This window comes from Bactrocera dorsalis, chromosome 2 (assembly GCF_023373825.1).
Source record: "Bactrocera dorsalis isolate Fly_Bdor chromosome 2, ASM2337382v1, whole genome shotgun sequence".
In the NCBI taxonomy this organism is placed as follows: Eukaryota; Metazoa; Arthropoda; class Insecta; order Diptera; family Tephritidae; genus Bactrocera; species Bactrocera dorsalis.
The window spans coordinates 88,120,269-88,131,273 of record NC_064304.1 but is presented as its reverse complement, the minus strand read 5'-3'; the positions used below and the strand labels follow the sequence as shown (position 1 = coordinate 88,131,273).

The window sequence follows — 11,005 nt, the reverse complement described above, 5'->3', positions numbered from 1 at the left end:
AATAACCAACTGACAGATAACGTAGTAGATATAGCGCAAATATGATAAGACTTACCACCTAGGTCCAGGAATAGTATTTTCAGGCTTATACTCGTAGGAACACTGGCCGTTTGGATAACACGATCTAAAAATGGCAGTTCCTCACTAGAAGGAAATAAGGAAACAGTCTTCCACTTTCTCTGTGAGTGTCCAGCTCTAGCACAAACCAGACACTGACTATTTGGATCACATCAGGCACCAAATCTTGATTGGCTGTTCACACAATGCATAGCAGACATACATCTCTGTGTTTGCCTCGATAGTCCTTATTTTTTTCTAAAACAAAACTGATATTATAAATATATTTGTATGTATGTATGTATAATATATCTGTTATTTTATTCCATGTTTTCTAATTTATGTATAATAATGTAAATCGAATACAAAGTTTAAAAAATAAACGAGAACAAATCTTACAAAACCAAAAACCACTTTAGACCAGTGTTTTATAAAATCGCATGCGATTTGAAAGTTTAAAAAAGGGGGGAAATTTAATTAAAAATTAAAAAACGTGTGCTCCGTCGTGTAAAAAAATGTTGAATTTTACCCAAAATTTTGACCGTTTTTGCCTGCCGATGTTCGATCTTGGATCGAAAAACCCGTGGGTCAGTGTATGAAGAACTATATACAGAACATTCATGACTCCGAGTAATCACTCAAGCACATTTGAAAAATGCTGTTTCGAGAAAACAAGTTGAAGATCAACTGATTTAACTAAGCGGCTAAATTTTAGGAGGCTGCAACTTAAAAGCTATTTGTTATGTCGTTTTAAAATTTTAGTCTATTATTTTTAAAGTACAGGTACAGTAAGAATCCGTTTAACGCCAAAGATTTCTTCCATCAAAGTAGAGCGTATTGCGATATAGCGCTAAACGAAGATATCTTAACAGGTAAATAATGGAGTTGGGGTAAGATAGACAGAAACCTTGTTAGGTACTAAATTTGAAAATTATGTTATACATATCGAAATATGAAAAAAAATCAATTGGTTTATGTTTTCCATATTCTTTGCAAATTTTCCATATAATGTACACACATACATATATTTGCATGTATATTTTTGCGCCATCAGAAAGTAGACTTTCACGGACATGCAGCCTTCAGACTTAAAATTAATACTTTAACTTGGGATTTTTTGATTAAAAATTAGAGGTTTTTGAATAAAAAATACATTGTGCTTGGGACATAAGAAGGGAAACTTCCACCAAATTTCATGAAAGGAAAAGTGTTCCCCTTTCTTTTCCCGATCACCATTAAAATAGTTTTCCTTTAACGTTTGTTATTTTTTCTTTCGTTTCCGTTGGGTTTGAATCTAACAGGTGGCGCAAAAATAACCTGATGTTTTTTGGAAAATGAAAAACTTTTTTAAAAATGGAAAACTTCGATTCTGCTTGTGTATTATTTTTATTTGGTCTTTTAAATTTTTTTACATCAACTCGAGAATATAATATCATATAAATGGCCTGTGGCAGTTGATTGTCATTTGAGCCCTTTTTATGGCATTTTCCATCGCTTTGGCCAGAACTTCCTGGGATAGGTCCTTACATTCTTGACGGATATTGTCTTTAAGAGCTGCAAGAGTCTGAGGCTTGTTGACATAAACCCCCCGACTTCAAAAAGCCCCACAAAAAGAAGTCTGGAGCGGTCAAATCAGGCGATCCTGCTGGCCAGTGCAAATCGCCAAAACGGGAGATTATGCGCCCGGAAATGCATAATTCAGCATATCGGTTGTAGCACGCAGTGTAGCGTACCTTTGTTTATTTATGTGTATTTCGCAAGTGTTTACTACATAAATGTCAAAACAGAACTTACATTAGAGGTCAATTGCAAAATTTATAGCATCTTCTGATCATCTTCTGACTTTCGCGCCACCCTGTATTATGAATTTCTTTCTTTTTAATCATTATCAAAGACTTCTGCACTTGTCTACTACAGAAATTAGTTCACTGAAATTATAGAATATAAGAATAGTCAGAATAGATACGCCAAATAATTTTACATATTTTTTATTTCAAACCAAAAGATACATAAGAGTCTGCGCGTGGGCGTAGCAACCGCTATACAATTTAAGTATTACAATTACATTTACGCATATATTTAAATATTAACATAACAGAAACAAGGTGAAACTTTTCAAATAAAAATTAATCGAAAACAAACTATTTCGTCATATGTATATTATAATGCTGTATGTGTGTATGTTTGAAAATATCTAGTAAATTCGGTATGTTTTATTAACACGTTTATTTATTATATATTAGTTTTACATATTGTTTGACAATTTTCTGTTCTTATAAGACTATATTCTATTAATTTATTTCTGTAATTCGCCTTCATCCTATTTTCTGTTTTATATGCATGTACATACATATATATTGTATACTACATTCATGCGAAATATTCATGTATGTATGTATACGTGTACTTACACTTGTTTGTAGGCAAGCATTTTTGTATAAAACATGAAAATTTCCAATGAAACAAATAAACGCTTGGTCGCTTGGTTTTTGACTGTTGAATAATATTTACATAGTTTAAGTTTAGCTTTAATATTTATATATAATATATATTGTTTTAATTATGCTATTTTACTTTTTTCTTTGTTAGCTATTTTCAAATGAAATATATAATTTTGAAAAATACGATTATTAGTTTTACTTTCCGGACACAACAGCATATTACAATATTGATGAGTAAATAAAAAATTAAATTATTTTTGTATTATGAAAATGTAGACTTATTTTAATACATTTGAGCTCTCTGAATTGAACAAACTTTCTTATTAGTCATAACCATTAAACTAGAATTAATGAAATTATGTACTTTTTATTGACGTTAATTCCGTTTCTGTTTTTCTTTGGTTTTATTGATTCTGTTCACTCCATTGCTGCACACTTTCTTCTCCCAAAAAGTAACTTTGTATTTAACAGAAATTTTAGAATGAATAAAATAAAATGTATCATAACCCTGTAGTTATACAATTTTTTTTTTTTTTTGAAAATGAAATCGAACATAACATTATTATGGCTTATTAGCAAAGTATAACGAGAAAATATAAGCGAACAAAATATGGATCAACAATTTATTTTTGAATATTGTATAACGAAAACTACAATTAAGCAACAATTACGTTTCCAACACAATTATTTTTGTGTAAATGCCTATCCTGTCTTCTTATACATAGCATTATTTCCAATTTGAATTCCGTTAAATACAAAATAGTTGATCGTTTCCGGTAAGCTTGTGTGCGTAATCAAACAAACCGAAAGGAATCGAAGTTGTGAATTATCGAATAGCTACAGGTGTACTATATGAGTACATTTGATATCATATTTTGCCCACTTCTCTTGCATTTAGAATTCTCTATAAAAATTTGATTTCAAGTGCATACGTATGTTAATATATGTATATGTGCAGCAATTTACTTAAGCAAATTCATTAAGAGAATATCTTTAAGAATCAGTATTTATGCATTTGTATATATTTTTTTGTTGCTTCTATGTTTATTTATATTTTCTCCATTGTTATACAAACATTTTAGCTGATACAGCATTTTTTATATTGATTAGAGTTATATGAATAATGAACAAAGGGTATTATTAATATTATTGCGAAATTTTTATACAGTATAATGGATAACTAAATAATTTGTCATGTTAATAATTTCTCCATAGCAGTTACTACAGAATATATGAAATTGTGAAAAATTATAACTATAATATTCTATGCAAAAATCACTAAACTAAATTAAAAACTATTTAATATAACAGTTCGCTCGCGTTACTTGTATCTATTAAAGTGCAACGTGTATGTATGTAAAAAGTTTATATACAGGTGACTCGCTTTTGTAGACAGTGTTTTTTGTTAAATTAAGAAACTTAATCAAAGTTATAAAAAAAAACAATGCTGCGTCGATTTAAAATGTCTTGTATCTTTCGCTGATTTACAAGTGGCTAAACATATGTACATATTAATATTGCATTAAAGAGATGATTAAACGTATATTTCTGTACACGGCATGTGTTATGTACCTATGTATATGCTCGCGTTTATGACTAATTCGACAGAAAAACAACAATAATCTAAACCAAATAGTTTTTTATACAAATCAATAGTTCGATTGATAATAATGTAAAATGTAATGGTCAGTGAGCTTCATTTAGCTTTAATGTATAATATATACATATATTGATGGTATCTAATACATTCCACACGTAAACACATTTTATAATCATGTCTTCATATTATATTGTGTGCCCAAACCATTTTGGATGAAAATCGAAGATCTCCTTGGTTCTATTGCGGATTATATGTATATTTTTTGAACGCGCACAACACTAGTTTACATGGATTTCTTATAAATTATTGCTAAAAATAACTGCGGTATTTCCCTATAGCGCTGCAATTTATTATTCCCACTTTCATGAACGCACCGCAACTTGCCTCTAAGTGTAGTTTCGATATCTGAATATTTTATGTTTCTTTAATTGTAGCTGGTTAGTTGGTGGCTTGAATGGTAGACTATCGAGCTGGTCTAGTACCAGTAAAGTAGATCTGCCACTTCCGCTATTATTCAGCAGTTAATGCTGCGAGGCACTTCTCCACCTTAGGCGTGTATCTTGTGTCACGACACAGACGTTGCAAAGAATTCTTGCAAACGCTGCACAGTGCTACGGTCAAGCTTACATAGATCGAAATCGAAAGTTTTGGCGGTAATCTCATAACAGCCCGTGGCAGCGATCATCTCGACTACTTGCTGCAACTCCTCATTGTCCTGTAACGTCATTATTTTATGATGTAATTCCTGTAGTTCACTCAGATATTCAGTTGGCAATGCCGGTGTCGGCGTTGAACCATTGTTAGCGCCTGCTGCCTCTGCGGCCATCGCACCTACTGGCCCTGCCGGTGATGCTGGTCGTAACGGATGAGGTGGCGCAAGCGACGCTGCCGCCGCTGCACCTGTCGTCGATGCACTTACAATACTATTAGCATTTAAATTTGCGTTGGTATTGCTGGTAATAGCTAAAGTAGATGGAGAGCTAGTTACACTAGTTCCGGTTGTATTGTTGGGTGGTGGCAAAAAGGCGCCACCACTATTTAATGCGTCCGTAGTGTTAGAATTACTGTTTTGTGTAGTGGCATTGGAGCTGTTACTGCCATTGTCGTTGCCATTATTGATTCCGATGGGACCACTTATACTAGCAGCTCGACTTTGACGCAATGCGGGAGACTTCGTTTGTTCGCGGGCCGTCTTATTAGACTCCTTTTTAGCTTGTTTGAGCGGAGGTTCTAAGAATGAGTTAGCAGAAACGGTGCTCGCTGCAACGGAGCTTCGCCGACGCTTCTTTTCTTCCTTTTCCACCTTTTTATCAGCTTTTTCGGTCTTATCACTAATATCTTTCGTTTTTGCATTACGTTCGCCACTGCGCTGTTTGTGTTCTTTGGTGATAATACTTGTAGTCTTGTCTGGCTTTTCTGTTGGTGTTGTTTCCGATTTTGTACTTTGCGATGTTAGTTTGCTAGGCGCAGGTGGCTTCGGCGTTAAGTCCGGAAAACTGCTGTTCGAGCTGTCTGAATGCATAACGACCGGTGCGATGTCAGTTGATGTCACAGCTGCTGGATTTGTGTCCGATGTTGCCGCCAATAAAGCAGCGTCCTCTGGTAAGGGCACTTTGCCAGTGTCACTTGCATCAACGGTTTTGCTACTGTTATTTCCAGTAGTATTTGAAACAGTCACTGTAGTGTTGGTGTTTGCTGGTATAATGGTTCCAGCGCTTTTGTTACCATGCTTACTACTGCTTCGCGATTCTAATTCACCCAATTCACCTGAATTTCGTTTCTCTTCTTTAGATGATTTATCTTTGTTTTTCCTATCTCTATTTTGTGACTTCTTAACTGGCGCGATAGGAGCAGAACCATTGGCGTTGTTGTTTAGGTTATTGGAATTAGTAGAGTTGCTCGTTGAGTTCGACAACGAGGTTACACTATTCGGTTCAGGCTTAGAGGTTTCATTTTGTGGAACTGTCGTCTCTACAAGCAGAGACGATGCTTTGGATCCGGATATAGCTGTGGATGCGGCTCCCATTGAGGATGCATTCCCGTTTGAATTAGTTTCTGTGTGCTTTTCGGAACGCAACTTTTCTTCAGATCGCTCTTTATCGCGTTCTTTCTCTTTTTCCTTTTCTCTTTCTTTGTGTCTCTCCTTATCACGCTCTTTTTCACGTTCTTTATCTTTATCTTTGTTCTTATCCTTTTTCTTATGTTTATGAGACCTCTTTTCCTTATCCTTTTCTTTTTCTTTATCTTTGTCCTTTTCCTTTTCTAATTTTTCGCTCTGATTATTTGAGCTAGTTGGTAGTTTCTTATCGCCACTGGTAGATGTGGCATTCGTACCACCTACTTGTGTAGTTGTTGGATTTGTCGATATTTTGTCTATATTTTTATCATTGTTCTTCCCTTTAACAGCTTCTGTTTTCTCTTTCGCATCTTTATCTGGTTTTTTAATGCTAAAGTTTGCTGGTGATTGTTGACCTTTGTTATCTTTCGCTTCATTCGTAACAATGTTTCCACTAGGTGTTGTAGCCGTCGTCACAGTATTACTGCTGCTATTTATTATATTTCCGTGGCGTTCCTCTTTTGGATCCCTTGACTTACCATCGCCACTACGATGTTTTTCTTTATGTTCATCACGTCGCTCTTTATCGCGTTCCTTATCCTTGTCTTTGTCCTTCTTTTCTTTCTTCGACTTTTTACCACTTGAAGTGGACTTTTCTTCGCGTGACTTCGATTCTTTCCCCTCAATTTTGCTACTACTACCAGCTGATTTAATATCCTCTACACGTCCGCTTGCGGATGAAGAAGATCGCGGCGGTGTTGGCCGCTTTGGGCTCGGCGCGCCAGCATCCCGGACATTCGATTTTGGACTTAGAGAGCGTTTGGTGCCACCGCTTGAACCTTTCTCTCGACTACGCTCCCGCTCTTTGTCGCGTGATTTATCCTTTTTTGATTTGGACTCCTCACGTTTTTCATGTTTGCTACTATCTCCAGAGGATTTCTTATTTTCACTACGTGATTCCTTATTAGGACTGGATGAGGACTTGTGCTTTTCTTTCTTATCAGATTTCTCTCTACTCTTTTCGTTGCTACTACTAGCCAACGTTGAAGAGTTCGTTTTTTCTCGATCTTTACTAGATTTTTCTTTTGCAATGGAGTTGTTTGAGTTGATATTTCCGGAGTTGGGTGTAGCTGCACCTCCAGTTCCAGCACCGCTACCGCTTGCGTTGCTAGTACTCGGAGCTCCCTTTCCGCCAACAGTATTCAAACTATTATTTTTTCCATCAGGCGAATGTTTACTTGACCCGCTTTTAATTGGTGCTCCAAATAGATTGGCAAATGAATTACTCTTCGAGTCATCTATACGAGTTTTGTGTTTTTTACCGCTACTGCCACCAATTGATTCTCCGCTACTCAGCTTCGGCTTGCTAACCATACCACCGCCTTCGTCACTAATAGCGGCATTCGGGGTGTTATTAGTGGATGTAACGGTGGCTCCTCCAACCATTCCTGCACCAGTCACTGGTATGCCACCACCTTTCAACAACTTTTGACGAAATTCATCCGAAACATGATCAAATACAAATTTTTGCACTTCAAAGCGATGATGTGGCGGACCTGTCTGTTGCAAATCTAAGTCGTAAGTGAATTGTATACGCTTTGGCTCATCGCGATTGCGAAAATAAATATCGATCGGGAGCAAAAATCCAGCGTAACCTGACTCTGTTATCACGTATGGTGGCTTGTTGCAAACTGTGGGAGTAAAAATATAGGAAAAGATTTAGAAATTATATAAAACGAAGCTATAAGCAAGTAGATGCACTTCGAATATATAGATGTATTGTTGTATGCACAAGTTTAAACTATCATTGCATATTTTGGTTTCTTCAAAAGACATCGTTACATCCCACACTAAATGACTTATTCCCAAAAACTCCGATGAAAAAAATGAAGGAAGCCAAATAGGTACTGGGCTAAAGCTTTTTTATTGCTTTACCTGTTTCCCAACTCCTTGCTTGATATGTGAATAAACTAATAAAATCAAATTAAATTTTTAGTACGATTTCAATTTTATTATGTGTAAAAATCACGATTATCAAAGGGCAACATTATAAGGGTTGAAATGCACGTAGATTCTAACGTGAAGAAGTGGCATTTGTTTGAGTTGATAACCAATTAATGCTGTAAACACTAATTGAGGTGCAAAATTTTAGCGGAGGGTGATTATAGATAAGTAGCACTCAGATAGGTATGTTGTATGGATGTATATATTGTGTATTTTCATCGCATTTATAATAAATAAAATCAAGGGAACGCATATGTAACTTCAGTGTAGATAATATGTAGCTATTAATGGAAGAGGCGTTAACTTGTTGAAGACAGATTTCAAGTAAGTAATCCATAAACACTGCACATACATACTCGAAGGCTTAAATAGTCCATTAATTAACCGATTTAAACTGATTTATTTAGTTTTAGCAATGCAAAAGCAGGAAGTGTATTAGTTAAGTCATTACAATTTTATTAAATGATTTCTTGCATTGAAGTACATTTATTACTCTTCCTTTCTTTTTTCTTCTTGCACTGCCTATCTGTAAATCCCTTCAATGCGGGTTCTACAATAACTACTCGTCAAACTGCGGCCAGCTAAAAACAAAACACAAAAAGATAAATTGTTTTTCCTGTTAACGAGAACATGTCTCTTTTGGGTTGCAAAAGTGTATAGAAAACAAAACGAAAGATCGGGATAAAAAAAACAAAACAACAGCCAAACCGAGTCAACAAGGATTTGTCTAGAGTAAACGCTACGCATCCCTTATATTCGCACGTCAACAACCACCCTCTAAACAATGTATTCTACCCCCCAACAAATTTACAGATACATCTATTCACCCAACCTTTTCTTAGACTATGGTTTGAATCACAATACAACCACATATACACACATATGAAAGAACACACATTTACGCGTATATAGTGTAGTTTGTGTGTCTTTTATATGTTTTATTATTATCCGTTGTATATACATATGTATTTAAATGAATAAGTTGTGCTATTTACCCCTCTTTGGCTTTGGAAAAGAGTCGTGTAAATTAAAAACGACCTTGTCAACGTAGGTGCTGATATCTGCCTCCTTAACACCACGCACGTACAATTCCCAGTCATGTGTAAAGCCTTCGGACGTTTTTTTGCTGCGCAGCCTCGCCGTATGACCGATCTCGAATTGCACTTTCACTGCCATCGCAGTGGATGGCAAACTAGATAATAATTATTAATTACCACCAAGAACACTTTAGTTACAGCGCCCAGTTGATCAGCAGTTGTCTTACTGACCAAATAATAATATGGTTCATATACGCCACACGCAGCCTATCCTCTTATTCACACTATTATGTTTTAGATAGTCTTTTAGCCTTCGGTTCAGTTTATCTTGATGAGGAAGAAATCTCCAATTGGCGTACCAACCTTAAAAAGAGAAAAAACAAAACACATGTCATTAGTAAAGATCTCCTAATAGAATTAATGGTATATATAAAAGAAAATGGAGTTGTTAGTCGGTAGCTATGCAATTGTATATATAAATATAGGACATACACAGAAATAAAACGCGGTGCAGGTGGATAATACATGATAAAAAAGGAAAATAATGTTTACAGCGAACGCAGAAATACTTTAGAAAATAATTATAACACATATAAGAATATGTATAAACGAAGAAATTAATTAATGACGGGAAAATGCGCCGACTCGTATGGAATGCATTAATAGTAATGGTGGTGCATTTTTAGTTTGGCGGCACGGTGATAATTAAAGCACGTAGTCACTCAAAGTGCGGTATATAAAGTCTGAGAGAAGCACTAAACACCAACAACAACTACAAGAAAATTATAATTCATAAAATCTTTCCGATTTTTAGCAAAGCTTTCCGCGCCGTAATTGCATTAAATATTGTTTATTATTGCTTAGTTAACGAATAAATATATATACGTATATGTATATATGCATATTTCATTCATTATTTTGTTTTTTAATGTACGCACTGTTTTATAGTAAATAGACCCTAAAATTTAGAAGTAAAATAAACTCAAAACTGTAACAGCAAATATTTGTCTCACAGTTCCAACGTCGACATGGTGTCTCCCCAGAATAACACAGCATGTTAAGAGTTTTTATATAGATAGTGAACACAAACCTCACCGTTGGACGCCATCGGCACATTTCAGATCATGTTGTAAAAGTTCCTCGTTTTTTGTACTATCTCAACGATAATATATCACGGCTTGACACCATTATTACCACATTTTGGTAAATCTTACTTTGGCGTGCTCACCTTTTCAATTGACTACCGCTGCTTCTGCCGTCGCTGCTGCTGAGGCTGCTGCCCCCACTCACTTTTTCACTTCGATTTTTCACGTTCTCTTACTACTTTCTTTCACTTTGCGCTCATATCTGTTCATTAGTTCGTTATTATCAATATATTTTATATGCATACTTTTATTTTAAAACTTTTAAAAAGTTATCGTGTAACGATGTTTCATCAATTGCTCTAATTTTTACTACAAACGAATTTTTAGTAACTTCACAACGACCTATTCTACACCATATTCGCTGCTCGCTGCTTACGCTTCTCTCAATTACTGATCTACTTCATAATTTTCTATTTTCTATTATTTGCTTTCATCCTGCTTTATCGACGTTTTCTGCTTTACCCTCATTTGTTCTTGCTTCTTAAGTTATGATTGGCAGTGCCGTGAAAACTTGGGATAAATTGAGGCCATATTACATTTTACACAATAGTAAAAATAAGGAACATAGATTCTAGTAATTAATTTTCACTAATAGTTAGAGATAACGATTTTATGTTTTAAATGAGATTATTTTGTGTGATAACAAACCATAATGGCTTTCAAAT

General features: G+C 35.1%; 1 protein-coding gene across 3 annotated transcripts; it reads right to left on the bottom strand.

The window, feature by feature from the left end:
• Nucleotides 1–2,029: 2,029 nt before the first annotated feature.
• Nucleotides 2,030–10,748, bottom strand: LOC105229591 (protein AF-9). 3 transcript variants are annotated; one of them, XM_019991547.3, is made up of 3 exons: nt 10,291–10,748; nt 9,154–9,558; nt 2,030–7,845 (listed from the first exon to the last, which is right to left on the bottom strand). In XM_019991547.3, the coding sequence occupies exons 2-3, from the start codon at nt 9,332–9,334 to the stop codon at nt 4,664–4,666; spliced, it is 3,363 nt and encodes a 1,120-aa protein (XP_019847106.2). In that variant the 5' UTR covers nt 9,335–9,558; nt 10,291–10,748; the 3' UTR covers nt 2,030–4,663. The 3 variants fall into 3 exon arrangements, with proteins under 3 accessions (XP_019847106.2, XP_011208279.2, XP_029407569.2); XM_011209977.4 differs by having other exon boundaries at nt 10,424–10,748; XM_029551709.2 differs by having other exon boundaries at nt 10,286–10,422.
• Nucleotides 10,749–11,005: the final 257 nt, after the last annotated feature.

Bases quoted from the DNA above. Each gene is read 5' to 3' on its own strand.
- LOC105229591 (XM_019991547.3), bottom strand. From the start codon at position 9,334: ATGGCAGTGAAAGTGCAATTCGAGATCGGTCATACGGCGAGGCTGCGC. The intron at 7,846-9,153 runs GTAAATAGCACA...TTACTCCCACAG, and splicing joins TTTTCCAAAGCCAAAGAGGG to TTTGCAACAAGCCACCATAC.